Below are 20,993 nucleotides of genomic sequence, written 5' to 3' on the forward strand. Positions count from 1 at the left end.
CCGCTGCTGACGGGGCTGCAATAAGAAGATCATCAACATACTGTATTAATGTACAGCCCTCTGGCAGTTGACATGGGGACAATGCCTCTTTCAACACCTGATTGAAAATTCCTGGTGAGAGTGCAAAGCCTTGTGGTAGGCGTGTGTACCTAAATTTCCGGCCTCTGTATGTGAAAGAGAAAATGTCTCTGAGTGACTCGTGCAGTGGGAGACCGGGCCCAGTGTCCTTCTGCTCCACATCTCAGACACGCAGTCTAAGACACACTGCCAGGATTCCCCGGATTCCGAGCCCTTTGTCCTCCCCTCACGGATCCACCACGCCCTCTCTGCGGTCCACCGGTCCCCCAATTCCCCACTGGTTGACGCTGCCTTGGTGCATTGGCGGGCCAACGATCGTCAGGGTAGAGACCTGGATCCTGATTTGGCCAGTCAGGCACAGGATCGGGCTGAGGCCTTGCCACCATTATAGTCTTATTTAGTTCTTTCGGTTCTTTTTTCTTCGCATTATATTTTTCGCGAGCCTCACCCAGCTGCAGCCTAAGCAGCTGCGCCTGTACTTCATCTAACTCTTTCTTTTGTTTGCAAATGTGGATAAATGTCTGCAATTAAAATGCTGGCTTAGTAAATAATAACATTGTAAATATATGAATGGTGACAGCGTCAAAATAGAATATAAGAAAAGTTTAAAGCCTGATCCTAAAAGTAAAGAGTGCATCTGTTTCCTGAATCCTGACTGGGAGCTGGTTTCCGAGTAGAGGGGTCTGATCCCTGAAGGCTCTGCCTCCCATTCTACTTTTAGAAACTAGAAAAACATGAGCGGTCACTGACAGAAGGGAACTAATCCCACGTTCATCGGTTATCAGATAGAGAGCTCTGAGGAAACTTAGAGGCGTTAACAGCGATTACGTAAGCATGTCAGAAAATAAAACTGCGAAAGTGACTTTTCTGAAAGCTCTGATAGAGCTGAATATTACGGCATAAAGAGGCTCCTCACATCAGCCAGTCTGGATAATGTTCTGACTTTTGCCTTGGTCATCATGAGTCATCTTATTATGTGTAGTCCTGTAAGTTGTTTCTAATGCAATTTTTATTTGACATGACTCTTTAACAGTAAAAAATTAAGCTATCAAGGTTTATTATAAGTCTTTTAGAATCTAATATTTTTGGATCTAGGTCCATATATAGACTATAGTCTGTCAGCTTATATCAGCTTGTGTTGTTTTGACTGTTTCCACACTGGAGGTGCAGTATCAGGTCATATCTGTTATCAAAAGTCAACCTGCCACCCTGTTTCGAAGGTTCCAGAGTGTGGCATGATTATTGCTCCTGCTTGTATTACTGTGACTAAATGAGTGCAGAATTGTTGTGCTGCTTCTCCTTCTTTTTTTAGAAACGGTTTAGGACCAGTGGCATGTGTCAGTATCACTGAATCACCGTTAGAACCATTACATCTACTGTCAAACATACACTTCTGTTTAATTAGAATGAAATTTATTTTTGCAGCAGTTTTAAAACTCTCACTCGAACGCAGCGATGGGGACAAGATTACTTATTTTAATCTCAAACTTCTGCCAAAGTTGATTATTAGGGACTTACTGCTGAGGCCCTGTTACAGAACAAATGTGGGAGTGTTCTTAATGTGAACATTTGAAAAATTCAGGGTGTTTATGGGGTTAAACACCAGTCTCTTTGTGTTTTTGAGTCCCCAGACATTAAATACTTCTGGATCACGTCTTTTTTCGACAACACTGATACTTCCTAATGAAATCCTTTACTGGTGGAAGTTGTGAAGTTGTGAGTGGTTTACCAATTTACTCTTCTCTATCAGAGACAGTCTGAGCTATGAAAGACCCTATAATTTAGATATAATGTTCCACATTGTTACATTTTATGTGCTTACTCACCACCAGATGTTCATTTATTCTGCATTTGAATGGGTTATGTATTTCAGTTTGGCCTCAAATAAGTACCAGCTTTGTATAAAATAAACGTGTGCCTGTAGCTACTGTGATAGAAGATGTGACAGTTATGTCATTGCTTTAGCAATCTGGGAGTCTAACCAAGCGAGTGGTGACCTATAATAAGAAAACTACACGTGCTGCCTGTTTGATTGTGTGCACATATTTATTTTTCCTAATCTTTAACTGTTTGCGTTATGGTTTCAGCAGAATTGGCTGCACCCTCTTTTTAAAATGTTTTCTTAACCTCCACCAGTCGAACCTGCCCCGCTGTGTTTCCAAACATAAGCACCGACTATACCTGCTGAACTGCTTTTCTCGTTCCTCACTGAATCATTCATATATTATACTGCACAGACACCTGCAACATATAGTATATCCAAAAAACCCTGTGGTGCCATGAACATATCTGTTTATGTAAAATATTCGAAGTGACCTGCAGATGAAGTTCGCTCTCTGTGATAAAAACATGCCACAGTGTCCTGCGTATATTCTTGAACTTTTTAACTTTCTCTTTGTCCTCAGCAGCATTTGTTGTTTGTGCCTCAAGCTGCAGTAACACAGTTTTTCAGTGGCTTTCTCAAGTAAAGGTCTAAATTCTGCCAGTTAACCAAGCATTGTCTCTTTGTTTAAAAAAGCACCAAGTTGAAATGATAGTTTAAAAATAATCCTGTTAATGCCAATATTTAAAATATGGTTATTAATTACTGATACTAGCAAATTCAACACTGTTTCCAAAAAAGTTGGGACACTTTAAGTTTAAGCTTTGTGACATGGTGTGTTATCGTGCTGGAAGCAGTCATCAGAAGATGAATACACTGTGGTGATGCAGCGATGGACATGGTGAGCAACAATACTCAGGGACGCTGTTGAGTTTAAATAATACTCAGCCCTAACTATTGATACAAGGCAGAATGGATCCCTCCGTTCATGTTGTTTACATGAAAAATGTGGCCCTACCATCCAAATCGCAAGTCAGCAGATCAAGCAAAGTCTTTTCAGTCTGGCAATTTTGTTGAGCCCATGTGAATTTTAGCCTCAGTTTCTTGTTCCTAGCTGACATGTGTGGCAGCTGGTGTGGTCTACTGCTGCTGTAGCCCATCAAGGTTTGACACGATGTGCAATCTTGGTTGTAACCAGCGGTTATTGGTTTTAACTGTTGCAGTAACCGTCAGCTTGAAGGAGTCTGGCCATTATATTCTTTTAAGAATCCCCAAAATGTCTGCTTGGAGCTCATAAAGATGAATGTCTGAAGCAGATGTTTCCTCCTAGTGAACTCATCTGTGCTGCTAAGACAAAAATCATGTAACTCCAATGTTGACTACCAACAGGGAGCACTTACAAAAACTTCAGGAAAAGGTTTGTAATGTCAATTTCACCAGTTTATTGTGGCAATTTCGTATAGATTCCCTGTTAACTTTTCTAACTGGCCATGATGTTCAGGCCCTCAGCCAGAACTGCACTGAAAACACACTTTATTCTGCGGTGGAAATCGTAGCAGTGTTTCAGGAATACTCATTTAAAACTACAAAATGAATACTTAAAAAAAGTGAACACAAATTTCTACAATCTTTAGGCTGTTATTTTTATGTCATTTTCTTTTTTTTTCTTCTATTTTTTACCTACTTCCCCTTTTCAATGGTGCATGCTTTACCCTCTGAGCCAGTTTTGTTTTGTCACAATAATTATATTAATATTTTATTCTACAGTAGGTTGTTTTTAATGCTCATGTCAGCTCATCTATATATAGTATATATATAGATGAGCTGACATATATATATATATAGTAACAAGCTGGATAAACTATCCAGCTTGTTACTAGCACACAGTTCAACAACCAGTATCTGTGACTGCGGATGCATTAGTACACGTGGCACTAAATCTGCTGAACAATACATACAGGTTTTGCAACCACATATAATGGCATTCATCTAGATGACACCTTTTCAGGAAGACAATGCAAAACTTCATTCTGCACATATTCAATAAAAGAGAGTGTCTGGGTTTTAAACTGCATGCTTGCAACTATAGAGCAATAAATATGAATTAAGATGCCCTGAAAAATGTGAAAACATTTGGCTTCGAATCTCCAGGAACTGATGTCCATCCGTTCCTGAACGCAGTGATGCAACACAGTGGTAAACATGCCTCATAACATATTTAAAATGTTTTGTTGGATTTTTTTTTTAATAGCATGATTTTTGAAAAAAAGAACACTTCTCACTTTAAACATTGTCTTTCATCTGGTTTGAATCAACTAAAGGGCTTTTGATAATTTACAGATAATCACATTGCACTTTTCTTGACATTTTACAGTGTGTCCTGACTTCTTAGTAAAGAAGGTTGTAAAACATACACTAAAATTTTCTCAAATGACTGATTTTCACAAGTAATGTTCTCATGTATGCCTGTATCTCACCATCGCAGCAGTTTTGGTTTTATTTGGTTTAAAATATGTGTATTGCAAAGATTTCTGTAGCACCATCCCACCAGATTTCCCTTTCACCAACTATTGACACAGCGTTCTGGGGATTATCCAGAGTGAGTACAGAAAGTTCCGTTTATTTGTTCAGTTTTGTTGTCAAACCAGGCTGCAATGGAGGTGTTAATGTAAAAATCAGTGTGGCAGATAAGCGTTAGTCATTCAGACTTTGCTCTGTCCTCTTTGCAAATACCCAGTTTCCAACCCCCAGCTGGTTGCATCAGTTTACACTCATATTCACCCCACAGCCAAGAGCCGAAAAAAAGAAAAGGCATTCAGTGAATTCCGATGTTTCACTATACTGTATTTCACATATTGCACTCGTGGTTCGTGCGCTGTAATGTGCTCTAATAAAGTAAATCTATAAAATATGATTACATAGTTGAGTTTGTTTCCCTGTTTAAAAAGTGTGGGCAGTTAAAAGCTTCCCATCCAGTTTTCCTGCTCTCGGCGGACTGATGTGTGCAGGGAGCGCCTCTCTTTCACTTCCAGGTGCAGCCCGCTGCGATCCAGTCACAATTCAACACGAACTGCTTTCTGCCTCATAAAGGCGCATGCGCACTACGCCTGACCCTCCGGTTTCTGCGTGCACTGCCACGTTAGTAGCGGTAGACACAAAATACCAGCTACTCTCCCAACCTTAAACGAGGGGAAACGGACCTGAAACTAACACCCGTTCCTCCACCACAGCCGTAGCCGAGCTCGTCTGAACCTTTCGTCTATTTTAGGGAAGAAAACTCGACGGCGACGATGTTGAAGTTTCTGATTTTCTGCACACTGGCTGTGGCCATCAACGCTGAGATAGCCGAGGAAGAAGATGTCCTGGTGCTGAAGAAGAGTAACTTCGACGAGGCTCTCCAGGCTCACCCCAACATCCTGGTTGAGTTCTGTAAGTGATTCTGACTGCTTTTAAAAGGTCTCCAGCTCAAGCTAAGCCTCCCGCTGCGGTCTCAGCTCGTGCAGAGCTAAGCTAGCCGAGTTAAGCCTGACATAATGTTAGCATTAAACTTTGACACTTGAGATAAGTTGCTGCTGGTTAGCTAACTCACCGACGTTGGGTTTGGTTTTTCGTTCATGCGTGACTGTAATTCACCGAGCTACAGAGCTGCTGTAGTTATTCCTTTAATGAAACAGAGAGCCTTGATCATCGGGCTGTTTTCTCGCTGTGATGGTAAAAGTAGTCAAGCTAACACCGAAGTGTAACGGGACTCTGCCGCGGAGGCAAAACTTGGCTGTGACCCTCAGATTTATTTTCTGCAAACCTCAACCAGTTTGTAACATCTGTGCGAATATAGTATTTCCTTAAATTAGCTTTATCTCTGGTGAATTGTATAGAAATTGTGCAGTGCCGTACTTAAGATACATCTGTTGCTTTAAGAGCATTATTAAGGCCACAAAGGGGTTTTTTGCACGCCTCAAATTGGGCCTTTGGGGGTGTCTGAGGAAGTTGCTGTGCACATAGCAAAAGGCAGTGAGTCTTCTCTGAAGTTAGAGAAGTCTGTGTTAGTTCTGAGTATTTAGCGTATCTTATAATCGGGGAAATATAGCGAGTTTTTTTTAATAAGGTGGGTTTTTTTTATTAATACAAAATTTCCCCCTAATTTGAGTCGCCAAATTGTAAAATGCAGGAAAGCTGGGATGGTGGAGAGCAGATAAATGGGTCAAGATAGGTTTCGATCGGTTTCATGCGGTAGCTTTCGCTTTTCTTGCACCTCCTGATAATTCATTTCCCGATTGAATTGGCTTATTAAACTGGTTAGTTTGGGCTTTGCAGGCCCGTCCCGCTTCACTTTTGTCTGATTGTTGACCTCTTTCACAAAGTGTGTGACAGCTGATTGGACTAGTCGGCTCTCGGGATGGGAGGGATGAAGGGCTTTGTTTGCCCACGTCCTCCTCAGCTGGGCGGGATCTCTGCGTGCATGGAGCTAGGTTGACGTGTACTTCACAAAAGTTCAACTGTGTGTGTTTGTAATGACCCGAGTGGTACAAGGAAGTTTAGTTCTTTGTCAATACGTTTTAAAAAATGAGGTCATTAGTTGACGTGGCCTTTCTGATAAGCAGGTTTATCGGTTCCAAGTGTATAAGTACACTTCGCGACTGAACGTGAAACAAGAGGAGAGAGGCACACACAAGGTTTTGTTCTTCAGCAAAATTGTCTTTATAATCTAAGATTATCTGATCTTAGTCTTCAAGTTGTTATTATTATTATTTTAATCCTGGAAACATTAAAATGTGCAACTTTAATATTGGAAAAGGTTTTTCTCTTGCAATAACCCCCCCCCCCCCCCCCCCCCCCCCCCACACACACACACACACACACACCTCCGTTTCATTATTTTTTATTTTGGTAAATTAGTGATATTTCAATGGTGCCTTCTAATTGGGCATTCAAAGTATTTTTTACTATGAGCCACACTAAGTCAGGCACTCTCACACAGTCTTAACTCTGATTTCTGTATCTTGTCTAAGGATGTTTAATATACAGACTGAAGGAGTCAGGGATTGAACCACCAACCTACCCTCCTTATCCACATACAGATATATTATGGATCCTTAAGGGAATCATCAAAAGTACAAGCATCCTTTAAGAAAGCTGCTAATTTCACTTTAAGTTGCTCTAAAACATTCAGATATTTTCACTATAGAATAACAGGACACTATATTGGCCATGTTTGTTTTTTTGTTTAAATGATGATAAACAGAATTGATTGTTTAGGAAAACCTCTTTATTATCCCATTGTGCCAAGCAAAGGGAGACTCAAATACTTTAATCCCACTCACACACCATCCTTGAGCAAAAATCAAATTGTACAAATTTGTGAAGCTGGATCCAAGAGATGAAATGGGGATGGAAATTCAGAACCACTTTGGAGTGTCCTATCAATCAGGATCGAATGCCTCCAGGCACTCGAGCACTTTCATCAGTGCTGCTGTCGTTTTCTGACAGCAACAATTTTGCAAAAAGACATCAGGCTCATTGCAGTTGAGCTTTTGAACATCCAAGTCCTATTTCAATAGACTTTCTACAGTCTCTACATAGTTTTCATCACAGAAGCACTGAGGCGTCAGTAAAATATTCTCTAAAGAACTGAACCTATAATCAGAACTGACTACAAATTAAATCTTATCAATCATCCCCAAGGACAGAAGGTGATGCGGAAATGGCCGATGGATAGTTTGGATGAATGTAGCTTTTTAATTTGCTGATTAATACAAATTCTCATGTGGTCTTTTGTTCTTTGTCACATTTTTGTTTTCCACCATTATGATCTGATATCATTCTCGGTAGCAATACAAACCTTTCTCTGTGTGGTTTCCTCAGATGCCCCATGGTGCGGTCACTGCAAGGCCCTGGCTCCAGAGTATGCCAAGGCTGCTGGCATGCTGAAGGCAGAGAGTTCAGACATCCGCCTGGCTAAAGTGGACGCCACAGAGGAAACAGAACTCGCCCAAGAGTACGGCGTCCGGGGATACCCCACCATAAAGTTCTTCAAGGGTGGAGACAAGGAATCTCCCAAAGAGTACTCAGGTGAGTGGGGATGGATGCGTTTCATTCATAAGTTTTAGTTTAAAAATTGGGGTGGACCATAGTTGTTTCTGGCTGCTGATTTCCAAGTAATTAAAATAGGAGTGAGGGGAGGGGGTGGAAGCATTTAAACGGTTAACACTGAGTTATTCACATACACACGCTGTCAAGCTGCCGTTTCAGCTGGTCGTGGCCCTCTCGACCTTTGTAACTTGGCATTTTGTGCCACTGCAGCTGGATTAAAGACAGAGGTGATTGTGTCCATTTCTAAATTATATCTGTACTAAAGTTCAGAGATTCAGACTATACCAAGGGACATATTACCTTGGGGGTGACACGTGTCATTAAGGAGCATACTGCAGCGGCTACTCGCACTATAACAGCGAGCATAAATGATTATTAAAACGAGAAAGCATCTCGTTTCCTTCAGCAGTGAGTCTGTACTCGATGACCGTCATGAATCTGCTTTGGTTATCAGTGTCTGTACTGCCTCTGTTCTAGCAGGATGACAAACATAAAGGAACAGAAGCTCCAGCATTGGGACTTTTTCAGAGGTCAAAGCCAATTAAGTTATAAGTGACTGTTTCTGGGGGTTTACAGGTATTCTTGTTTGTGGCCCCCATGCTAAATGTAGCCTATCCTTGTTTTCAGACTTGATAACATCAGAAGAACATTATTTCTAAAAGTTAAACCAAAACACAGACACAAGGAAGGCTCAGATCTTTTGTACAAGAGTAGAAATGTTGCATAAACAAGCTAATAAAAGCCAAAATTTGTTAAATAATTAGGAAGTTTCATTGCTGTGAACAGGTGTCGTATACACACACGAGCAGGATTCCTGCCAAATCAAAATACGCAAACGGCCTAATATAAAACAGAACGGTGGATTAAAACATTTCTGGAGTAGGATCACCAGAGCCCTCGTAGAAAGAAGTCTACATCCATGCTGTTTATAAAACAAGAATAATTTAAGTGTAGTGAGTGCAGTAACGTTTAGTCATCTAGTCAACTACTTGCATAGGTCCCCGTCAGCTCGGGGAAGGATGGACTTATGGAAAGATGACAAACTTCCACGTCAGCTTCCTGATCGAGTCTTATCAGTTACACAATGTCCTTCCTGATTCATCCATCACATGATCATTTTTCATATTTAAGCAGAAACATCAGCTTTAATTAACAGTAGCTGACTCATAAAGGATGGCAAGCTGCAGGACTCTTAAAGTAAATTTTAATCATCCTGTGGTTAAACCAGATGGTCGTATCATAGTTTCATGTGGAGAGATTTATTATTTCAATTGTTTTTAGTTTTTCTGAAGTGTCAACAACCAGAAAAAACATAAATATATAATTGAATACTTTAATTAAATGTGAAGAAGATAAATTGGTATGAATATTTGGTTCATTCCACCGACCTGTTTTACATGCAGTATAATAGAAACAGCACAACACAAACTGATATCCTAAACGTTCATCCTTTAGTTTAATTTCTGCCTCATGATGAAATTTATATGAACTACACACTTTGGGAATAACTGATGAGAAATCTGAAGTTTATCCTTTGTTACACATCTACAATACTTGTCTTTGTAGTATTGGGAGGAGACACCAATCCCCTGGGGGTTGCTTCAGGAAGGGCACCGGTGTAAAAATCTGTCAAACGTGCAGAGTTACCCGCTGTGACGATCTCCTGTGAATAAGGGAGCACCTGAAAGTAGCTTGTAGTAGTTTTAGAAACTGTTGACTTTCACTTTATTTATTTATTTTTTAGCTTTAGCAAGAATCACATCTACACATCTACTTTTATAGTATTTATTTTAGCATCATTCATCATGTTTCTCAGCTGGTGCTAAAATACTGAGCTGATGGTGCATTGCTGCTTTGTGACTTTTCTCCTTCAATGCTCTTTGATGAATTGGTCTTGCCTCTGAAATGATGCAATCTTAAGTTCTGTCTGAGCATAGTGACTGACTATTATGTCATAAAAATGATGTTATTACAGGGTTAGGGGTTTAGATTAAATTGCTGAAGCCGGGCCCGAGTGACTCCTAAGTAATATGATCTGCACAGCAGCCTAAACATGAGCCAGCCAATCGGCTGCATTAGACGGGCAGTGGGCGGGCCTTGCTCCGCACGTTCCCCTCACGCTGCCTCTGGGACGTGGTCGAGGTATGTGCATTTCTTCACGTCTCCTCTGCTGGCCTGACTCAGTTTTCAGCTGGAGGAGAAGAGAGCAGGTTGGGAAGTGCTTTTGTGGAAACGACTACTCTGACTTTAAAAAAAAAAAGCCGCCTCCCACGCACTGCCTGAAACCTCAAAGTGCTGCATAAAGACTACGTGCTGAATCGCCTCATCGTTTTCATAGTGAAACTGCTGTTGCATCACAGGTCCAGCCTCTTTTAAGTCCAGTTTAAGTAAAACCCACAGAAAGTAAACATGTTTTAACGGCCTCACAAATGTGGCGTACAGTTTTATATTTTTCAATCATTGTGTGGTGATTAAACTGCTGAGGTACTTGAATATGAAAGGGGAAACGACTGAGCCTGAGTTGAAGTTGTAAAGAGCAGTTAGGTTTCAGAAATTGCAGAAGTGCAAAAATTTTAACTGGCAAAGGCGCTTAAATGTTCACACCCATAAAGTGAGTCGGTTGCCTCCGTGTGTTACGTGTGACCACAGGAAGTGCTGTGCAAATTCACTTCAATCTCACGCCCCCCAAAAATTTCAAGGTCTGCCTGATCCATTGGTGCTTTTTAAATAGTTTTGTACTTAAAACTAATTGGTGCACTGAATTTTTAGGCATAGTGTTACTAATGTTTTTGGGGATACAGAGGTGATTGTGAGAATAAACTCTTTAAAAATGTGATTGTCCCTGTTCAGCATGCAATTGCACCTTTCTTAAAACTCTTGATGACGTGAGTGGTTTGCTGTAACGAAAACAAATTCAGGCCAAAAAGGACAAATTAAATAAAATATGCACGTGTTTTTATACACAGACTGTAGGTTATGTCCCCAATACAAAAACATGCATGCAATGTAAAGTTGGTATTTTGTTTGCTGGTATATTATTTTTATTTATAATCATGCTTGGTTGAGATGGTAGAGTGCCACGTAATCAGCTGATGCTAGTGTTCATTGTTGACAAGCTGCCTTCATAAAAACGTACAGGTGCGCTGCACAGACACAGATCCCAGGTAATTTGTGTCATGTAAGATTTATGAAAATGTAAATTTCTGAAACTTTACTGACGGGCCTTTTTTGTGTATTGTGAAGTTGGACGTTTATGGGAATTAATGGAGCCTTTAATGGCCAGTCGAGGAACTGATGGTATTTAGCACTGGTGTTGGCTTCATTTTGTTTAAGACTGTTGCTGGTTAAAGTTAGACTGTGTTTGGGTAACGGTTTGGCTCTTACAAAACTGCTTTCAACAATATTCTAACAGCTCATCTAAATGTAATGAAATTTAGCACTGCTCTGACTCGTAGCTCGGGTTCAACTAGGTGGGCAAAGAAGAGGCAGGCACATAGATGTTTTTCAAATTAATATTCATGTACCCATTTTCCCCCCCACTCAAGATCAGCTATTTCTATTGAAATCCAAACTAAAAAGCCTGAATTACTGTTTTGTTTCAGCTGGCAGGCAGGCGGATGACATCGTCAACTGGCTGAAGAAGCGCACAGGGCCCGCCGTCGCCACCCTGAATGAGGTCACCGACGCAGAGTCTCTGATCGCTGATAATGAGGTGGCAGTCATCGGATTCTTCAAGGTGCGATTCGGATCTCTATAACTGAAATGTGTTTACGGTATCATCTCTAAAAGCAGAAGATTAGTCCTAATTCCTGCCTTTCCTTTAAAAATATACATATATTGTCGTGTTGCAATCAAAGCAGAGGTTGAAGCTACTGCAAGTTTCAATCAGAGGATTGCTGTTTGTCTTTTAGGATGCAGAGTCTGCTGGTGCCCAGGCCTATGAAAAAGCAGCTCAGGCCATAGATGACATTCCCTTCGCCAAGACCTCCAGCGATGCCATTTACTCCAAGTTTGAAGTGTCCAAGGACAGCGTTGTCCTCTTCAAGAAGGTGACTCTCAAATATTCTCTTGCGTCTGTTTGTACACAAACATGTGGACAAACTGTGTTCACAGGACATCAGGAAGACATAGTTCTCTTACTGATTTCATCTAAAGCTGTTACTCAGTCTGAGGTGTAATCGGAATACATTGTAAATATGTTGTTTGTGCCTGTGAAACGCACTTCCATGTGTGAGTATTTACAGTGGAGCTGCAGAAGACGCCACAGCTGTGTCTCTGATCCACACCTCTGTAATTTGATGCTGTTGAACCCACAGTATCCGCTCTCCGGTGCTAAACTTGGCTCGTTTGAGCTACTTGAACGTTTAAGACGTGCACTTTGCTCGCCCTCACTGCCGTGCATGTTGTTAGGTTACTGTCTGTCCTCCAAGCAGCTCCCGTTGGCTAAAGGCAGAGGATGAATGCATGTAATTTGAATGCCTTCCTATAAGCCTGTATAGGTAATAAAACTCACTATAATTTACACAAGAGGTCATTAACTACAGCCATCTCATGTGCAGTTGGTCAGAGATCAGTTTGTTATCTTCAGCCTGTTGATTCATCAGATTGAGTCAAAGTCCAGAGGATCTTTCAGAAGTGGTGCGTTGGCAACCATGTAACACGAGGAACCTATGGAAATGAAAACCGCTGAAAATTTACAATATCAATTACAATGCAAATATCAGTTACGGAAAGTCTGTGGATGTTTTATTGGCCAAGCGTGTTCACATGATGTCAATGTTAACCTCAAAATCATGTCAGTTACATAAATTCAAAAGAGCTCAAATTTAAAGAACATGTAAAAACAATGGCAGATTACTTGATTTAAAAAAATGGGTTTGAAAACATTTTCCCTAAAATAAAAACAAACTAGAGTTTAGAAAAGACTGAAACAGTAATGTGTACCTAAAGCTAAAATACTGTAGTTCATATCGTTTTAGTGGTTGTCAGTTTGGTAAAATGTGCCAGCACCTCCTGCCTGGTCACTTTGTTGAACGTGTTTATTCAGATGTTTGGTGTCTACATGAGTTTTTCCCCTGAGCAATGATCAACAGTGAAACTCAAGAAACCGAAACATTTTCACACAGCAAAATCTGAACTATGAGCAAATCCTGGAAGCTCGACTCAAATTTAAAAGCTGCTGTGATGCCTTGCGTTGGTTTCTGGACTAACCCTTGGTGCAGTGGTTGCTGCCATGTTCGTTTTTTGGAGCCAAAGGCGGCTGAAATGACAAACAGCTGACACTAGGAAGCTCGGTTAGATGGCTGCATCTGTAAATTGTGATGGTACAACACACGTGCACAGATGCATGCTAACAAGTGCCAAATGTAACAGAGAAGAAGTAAAGCATAAACTTAAACTGCTGCAGCACAGCAAACAATGTTAACACAAACAAGGTGCAGAGATCCGGTTTGATGACAGAATAATCGAGTTGAGGTCGAGCAGGCAGCTTAATCACACCGGTTAATCGTAGTGATCGCACCCAAAACTTTAAACCGCATCAAGGGTGATTATTTTTAAGTGTACCACTGTTTTTTTTTTTTTGTTTTTTGTTTTTTTTAATGGCATAAAGGGGGGGGGGGGGATTTGGCTGGTGTCGAACATTTTGCCCGGCGAGTGCTGCCAGTTTGTCAGTATTTAGAGCCACCTCTAAAAAAATATGAGCACTCGGAGCAAAGTGTTACTAATTGACTAGAACGCTTCAGTTTTAATGTTGTTGGAAACATTATCTGAAGCTTCAGGTTTCTAAACCAATGGCATGTTGAGTTTTTCATAGCTTTATGCTGTCAGCAGAGACAGGAAAGCGGCATTATCTATCTTGATAGATGGAAAGTAATCTTGCAAACACAATAACTGTATTTTCAAACCTAACCTTAAACTGTGACACCGCATGTGTGTGTCCACGCACTGCAGGACAGCTACTGGCCTATTTCTGACATCGGTGTGTATTTAATAAATTAATAACAGGCAGCTCTGTCCTTGTGTTTGATAGTTGGGAGGTGATCTGTAATTAAAAAAAAAACAATTTCATGCAGTCCTTGTTGCTGCAGCATGAAGCAACTTCACAACATAAGTGTTCGGCCCTTAGGGTGTTGGGTGATCTGGCACATGTACAAGTGCTTAGTCCTCCTCGTGCCATTTTCTGGCCTCTGAAACCTGTTGGTAACTTCATACTGGCACAAACATCGCGGACATGTGTGCAGCTCTTAAGCAAACGCTCCCAAAGCAGGGGCTCTGTTTTAATAAACAGCTGGGAGTCTTTCACTTGTTTATTTGACCGAGGATTTTGGAGCTTAAGTTTCAGTGCCATTCAGGCTGGCAGTACGCCACAGGCCAAATTTCCTCTCTGCTATTGTGCCAGTAAGAGCTGCCTGGCACAGCTGCACCACTGCTATTCTTAACAACCGATAAAAGTCTCTTCGGTCTGCTGGGGGTTACCGGGCGACTTTAAAGTGCTCTGTCTGGGAAATCTATGTCCGGTGTTCACAGGCAGACTAGATGTGACACCAGGTGGGTAATATTTGCAACTATAATGTTTCTATGTTTCCTTTGCAGTTTGATGAGGGACGCAATACCTTCGATGGTGAGCTGACCAAAGAAGCGCTTCAGTCCTTTGTCAAGGCCAACCAGCTGCCCCTGGTCATTGAGTTCACCGAGCAGGTAATCGATGGGGCTGCTCACAGCATTTAGATCCCTTTTTCTCACACCATAATGCTGTCCGCACTCCAGATGTTTTCCTCACGTGTCAAACTGTTTTCTCCAGACTGCCCCTAAAATCTTCGGCGGAGAAATCAAGTCCCACATCCTCATGTTCCTGCCCAAAGCTGCCTCAGACTTCCAGGACAAAATGGACCAGTTTAAGAAGGCCGCAGAGGGATTCAAGGGTCAGGTACGGCAAAGCTGTCACTGTAAAGTGCAAAATTGTACCATCAAGAGAGCAGTGTGGTTTTTCTTTTGGGATTGAGATGCGGGGTTTTCCAGAAAGTCTGCAGTTATTGCCCATAAAGGACATTATAGGTGTTTACAAATGTCAATAGGTGGCTGGCTATATTAGCCAACCTAACTGTTAGAGGTTATCTCTAATCACGTGGACAAGCAATTTTGAGAGTTGGTACACATCACTCAATCGGAAGAGTGGGTATTCTCCATCATGCTAGAAAATAAGGTGCAGCACTCAGTGTCCAGCAGAAGGGAGCCAGCCATCAGTGACCTGCAATGAAGGAACGTGTTATTTGGGTGTTTTTTATATGGAGACCTCAAGGAAAACGCATTATTGAAAATGTATTTTCAGCCAAGCAGACACATGTGTTGTTGGTAAAGATGGTGAAAAACGTTTCTTTTTGAAGGTGTTTTTTGTTTTTTCTCCAGTAAACATCCAAAGTTGGCAAACATTTAATCACACTTCTTAAACTTGGCTCTTTGTACCTGTATACACCCTGACGCACGCATCAGGAGGGCTATTTTGAGTAAAATCATTCACTGACTCAGCCCTCTCTTCTGTCCAGATCCTGTTCATCTTCATCGACAGTGACATTGACGACAACCAGCGAATCTTGGAGTTCTTCGGCCTGAAGAAAGAGGAGTGCCCTGCCATCCGCCTCATCACTCTGGAGGACGAGATGACCAAGTACAAGCCAGAGAGCGACGCCATCACTGCAGAAAGCATCACTCAGTTCTGCAAACTGTTCACTGAGGGCAAACTCAAGGTGAGGGACACCGCTATACATAGACTTTATTCTGGCCACAAGAAATGTTAATTTTGGACTTAATAGTCTCCATAAATCACATAGTGAAGGCGATTGCATGACCACATCCAGAGTGCAAACATCTTTTTGGAATCTTACAAGCAATTACAGCCTTAATCCGCTTAATGCCATAAAGTATCTGTGTGATCCTTGCCTGTAGGAATGTGCTTTAAATACTCTCTCCAAACCACAGTTCGCTTTTTAAAGAAGTGATTGTCTGTTTCTCACAGCCCCACCTCATGAGCCAGGACATCCCTAAAGACTGGGACAAAAACCCTGTCAAGGTTTTGGTCGGCAAAAACTTTGAGGAGGTCGCCTTCAATCCCTCGAAGAACGTCTTTGTGGAATTCTGTAAGAGCTTTCCTTTCTTTCTGCATTTCAACCTTTTTTATTTTATGGTGCAGCGTGTTTATCTCCCATATCCTTAAATGAGAAGTGGGGCAAGCAGGTCGGGGGGGTGTTCACCTGTTGGGGCGATGGCGTATTTTTGCAGTCACTCTCTTGGGTGCGAGCTTTGGCAAAGCCCCTTGTCTGAAACTCAAATCGTCTTGCTTTGCCCAAGCTAAGCCAGATACCTGCTCATTCTCGAGGCTCACTCATGCACGCTCTCTGCAAATTAATTTGCTACCAGACACTTGATGCTGAAAAGCTCTGGTTAAATTTAGCTGTAGGATTGTTTGTTAGTGATCCTTGTCCAGATTTGCACTATTTTTGGAGCATTTTTTCCATATCTGGTTTATGTTGAGGTATGAACATCAGGAAAGGCCCCATATTCCCCGACAGGTGATGCGTTTTCTAGCCAGCCAAAGGATAGAGCCAGGTCAGGAAGCCGAGGCTGCACATGGCATGCACACTCTGTGGTTACTTGTTTCTAGCTTTATACTGTAAAGCGTTTCAAACTGAATTTTACTCACTGAGATAAAAAGAAAAACATTCCATGCATATTGAGTAAAGAGTTTCTTTCTGCAGTATAGAATTACATTTTGAGGTTTCAAATAAATGCTAAACAAATAAGTGCAAACATGTCTGCTAGTGTCTGAGCAGTTTACACCTTTTAACAAAATTAAACCTCCTTTGACTCTCTTTGATGAAAGGCCTTAAAATCAGTCCACAGGCTGGTAGAGGTAACCTCGGGGCCTTTTCTGCTCCCAGTGAACAACACTAGCTAAAGTTAGCTTAGATATTGAATCCACTATTGACGGGCTTCCAGCACATAGCTGCAGACATGCAAACCCAACTCAAACACAACCTGCAGTGGCTTCAGAAAGGATTTTATCAGCTGCTACTTTATATCCACCGTAGCTGGTAAGCATCAGTGTGCTGATGCTGTTTACTCCATCCTGGGGTGTCATTTTTAACCAGTTTTGTAAAAGTTACATTGTTTTCCCTGAGCTGATGGTTGTTGCTGTTTTTATCACAAAATATTCACCATTAAAATTCTGGTTTTCTTTGAATAATCTTTGTGGTGATTTAGATGCACCATGGTGTGGACACTGCAAACAGCTGGCTCCAATCTGGGAGAAGCTGGGAGAGAAGTACAAGGATAGCGCCGACACTATTGTAGCCAAAATGGACTCCACAGCCAATGAGATTGAGGCTGTCAAAGTCCACAGTTTCCCCACTTTGAAGTTCTTCCCTGCAGGAGAAGAGCGCAAGGTGAGTGCTGACTGCTTTAACAGACTGTATGTAAAAGATGGAGATGGCTGACGTGGACGTTCTGAGTTTAGAGAAGGAAATGAAACCTGGCCTTCCTTGATCTGTGACCTCAGTAAAACTGTGGTCAGGACAGCTACTGGACTATTTGTCGGTCAATAGTTTCAGAGTACAGAACAATGTTGAATTTGGATTTGTTCACATTTGGGTTAAAAAAAAAAAAGCTGATGAATCCAAGTTAAAAACAAATGACTACTAATACTGATACTTTTTAATAAACATTAGAAAATGATTCCCACTGGCCCGAACGCCACACCAGTTTTAATAACGGTTGGCATGTTACGACTGAAACTCCCTTGTCTGATCACTGAGCCGGAGAGAAGCCATTTCCACCCTCACACTAATCTTATTTATGTCTTTGCTGAGTTCTTGGAATCTGAAATCATTGCTATTGGGGTCACCTCAGTGCTATTACTGCCTCCTGATTTAGCAGCGTTAACCTTGTGCAGAAACATGAGCCCACTCCTGAAAGTTTCTGCAGCATTTTGTTGGTGTGCGGTTCTGGAGCATTCCTGCTCGATGGCTTCACTCACTTTAAGATGGCCTGCACATGCCTTGCGCTTTATTGGCCAGGCATGCTCGTGCCACTTTCTCTCAGGAATCTTAAACGAGTGCTATATACCAGGGTCACCCCATAATAAGTCTGCAGATTAGCCTGTGACACTGATTAGTGGAAGCATGCAGAGGAGTCTGGAGGTGGCTGCAATGACAGACATGATTATGTCTGATTTAAAATGCTAAAATTAAATTTGCTGGTTTTCCAAAAGTTGACCGTCTGTCTTTACTTTTGTCCTGCATATAGAGCAGCTTTGGACATTATAAAATAAGCAAATCTACTCAGTGTTTGCAATTAAATGCTTTGTGTGCATTTCTCAGACACAAATATGGAAAAGTTTTTAACTTTGAACAAATTTATATCAAATTTATGTTTTCAGTGCACAAGATTTTATTTCCAATTTTATTTGTAGTGTTTTCCAAAAGGAAATAAGTCTTTTGGATGAGGATTAGTATGCACATCAGTCAGAGGAGACTCTTCCTTTCTTGGTTTTCTTTCTGAAATGACATCTCATCTGCAGGTGATCGACTACAACGGGGAGAGAACACTTGAGGGCTTCACCAAGTTCCTGGAGAGTGGCGGCAAAGAAGGCGGTGCCCCCGCAGGAGATGATGACGATGACCTGGAACCTGAGGTGAGGTCCTCTGAACAGAGGTGCTCTGAAGTGCACAGACGGCACTCTTGCGGTCACCGTTGAACCTCATTGATTAGATGCTCGCCGGTATCGCATTTGAGCTTTCACGGATGTAGATGTCCAAATAATCTGATGTCTGGGTGCAGGTTTGAGGCAAAGCTGTTTTCTTGCCCAGATGTAAGCAGCTGATCAAAATGTATGTTTAAATTTTCTGGATAAAAGCCAGAATTACGACATCTATGGATTCAAATACTTGAAGAAAATAAAGACTTTGGTGAAGTTTCTGAAACTCGATGTATGCAGAGATACTCTACCGTACTTCCCTGTGTCACTCTGGCGTGCACGTTAGCATGGGAGACTTTCTCCTGACACCTTCCCACTCCACCGTTGCCACCACGCCCCCCCTTCACACAAGTCTAATTGCAGCCCAGTCCTTTAATGCCTCCTGCAGCTGTTGTCGCTGTTCACTGGGCTTCGCCTGGAGAGCTGAGCCTCCAGGAAAAAAGCAGCACGTGCAGCGTAGCAGTCACCATTAGCATCTTCACATATCCCACACCTCTCCTCACCACACCTGTCCTCAGACTAGACAGAAGAAATGCCCTGTAAAGCAGAGATGTCATCAAAATGGCGAGCTGTGTGTCTGATGGTGTTGACTCAAGGTCTTGTTTAGTGATGAAGGGATTCAGGGTGACATCGGGGGTTATTTTCGGTAGTTTGCCGCAGCAGCAGGATTTGTTGAGTTGTCTCAATAAGCAAAGTTTTACTTTAACTCTGACTGTATCAGTAGATATCAGCATTTTTCAATTAAAGTGTTCCTTTAATGTCGTTGAGTGGTTTATGTTGACAGTTTATATTTAAGCTATAAACCATCTGTGGTACAGAGTAAATTGGACTTTGTTGAATCTCTAACCCTTGTTCTCTGCTCTGCAGGACTTGGAAGACGTGGAGGACGACTCCGATAGTGAGGACGGCACTGACGACGACGGACACGATGAGTTGTAAACGTCGGCAGAAACGGAGAGAGAGGAGAGTCCCGCCCTAACCCTCCCAAACAGTCACCATCACCACCTTCACTTCTTTGTGGACCTTCCCTGTCCTGTGAACATTCATTATTCCCCTTTAACTGCCTCTCAGTCAGTCAGTAAGCTGGCCTGATAACAGCCCGCCAGCTAGTCAGTCCATCATTGGCATGGCAGGGCTTTTTTTTTTTTCTTTCTTTTTTTTTTTAACCCCCTCCCCAGCTCGTCACATCTGCAACCTCCAAACCTCTGGCTCAGACTGGTCTTGTCCCACCTGGCGGGACCCTGTGGAACAGTGCACCATTTCCTGTGGGAGACCTCAATGCCTTGTCTGCAAAGCTCCACATCAGCTGTCTGCCTTGTATATTTTGAACCAAATGTAAGAAAGAAAAAAAAAAAATGGCATTGAGATCCAAGTTTTCAAAATGTTTGTTTTTCCACACGCCCCCCCCTCCTTTTAAAGAGTCGTTGCTGTTCATTTGTTCAGTGTGGGTATCAGCAAATCGAGCGTTGTAACCTATGTTTGTATGTAAGGGGGGGGCGGGCTGCTGCCAGTGTTCTTCTCCCTCTGATAGGACCACAGGTTTGTGTGACGGTTTTGTAAGGACTGATCTCTCAGGGGAAAAGGGGCCATCCTGTAGATGTTTTCACTAAAATAACCCCCATGGTGTAGCACAAAGAGCCCCCCATCTGTAGCCGAGACCAATTTATTTTCTTTCTTTCGGGGGGGGGGGGGTGTCTGTCATTTCTTCATTCCCAAATCTTTCGGTTCTGTCTCCTCGTTTCAGCGCGGCTACTAACTATTCTGAAAGGAACAAAGTTAACTTTTTGGGGAAATCGTATTTTATTTAATTGCTTTCACTTTGAGTTTTTTTTTTTTTTTTATTATTATTTAGGACTTGCCATCTTTTTCTTTTTTTAAATAATGTACCATTGTGCCCAACTGTTGCCGGTTTGGCCCGGTTGGGGCAGAGTTGGCCTGTGTGGACGCTCTCAGACCTGGTGGGTGGGAGTATGGGGGATTCTGATGGGTTGCACTGCATTCATGCCTAATCAGAGATTCATGTGTTTACTACAGCAAACAGAGATTGGTTAAGTTTACTGGTCGGGTCGGTCTGAGAGACGTGTCTGATATCTGAAGCGGGGAGGGAACAATTGGAACAGCCCCACCCCTCACCCATACTGTACCTCCTGCATCCCTTTTGGCTCTACGCAGCACCCTTACTTTGCGTGTGTGTGTGTGTGTGTGTGTGTGTGTGTGTGTGTGTGTGTGCGCGCGCGCGTGTGGCAGGGAGGG

At 42.1% G+C, this 20,993-nt stretch overlaps 1 protein-coding gene across 1 annotated transcript; it reads left to right on the top strand.

Moving 5' to 3' along the window:
- The first annotated feature begins 4,999 nt into the window (after positions 1-4,999).
- On the top strand, positions 5,000-20,192 carry p4hb (prolyl 4-hydroxylase, beta polypeptide). Its single transcript, XM_085410830.1, has 11 exons — positions 5,000-5,329; positions 7,763-7,969; positions 11,593-11,726; positions 11,902-12,039; positions 14,585-14,689; positions 14,793-14,918; positions 15,535-15,735; positions 16,005-16,125; positions 17,249-17,430; positions 18,564-18,677; positions 19,608-20,192. Exons 1-11 carry the CDS (start codon positions 5,191-5,193, stop codon positions 19,677-19,679), a joined length of 1,539 nt encoding a protein of 512 aa, XP_085266956.1. The 5' UTR covers positions 5,000-5,190; the 3' UTR covers positions 19,680-20,192.
- The last annotated feature ends 801 nt before the right edge of the window (positions 20,193-20,993 follow it).

This window comes from Rhamphochromis longiceps, linkage group LG6 (genome assembly GCF_057381845.1).
Source record: "Rhamphochromis longiceps isolate RC_006_pf linkage group LG6, R_longiceps_female_GT1.1, whole genome shotgun sequence".
Classification (NCBI taxonomy): Eukaryota; Metazoa; Chordata; class Actinopteri; order Cichliformes; family Cichlidae; genus Rhamphochromis; species Rhamphochromis longiceps.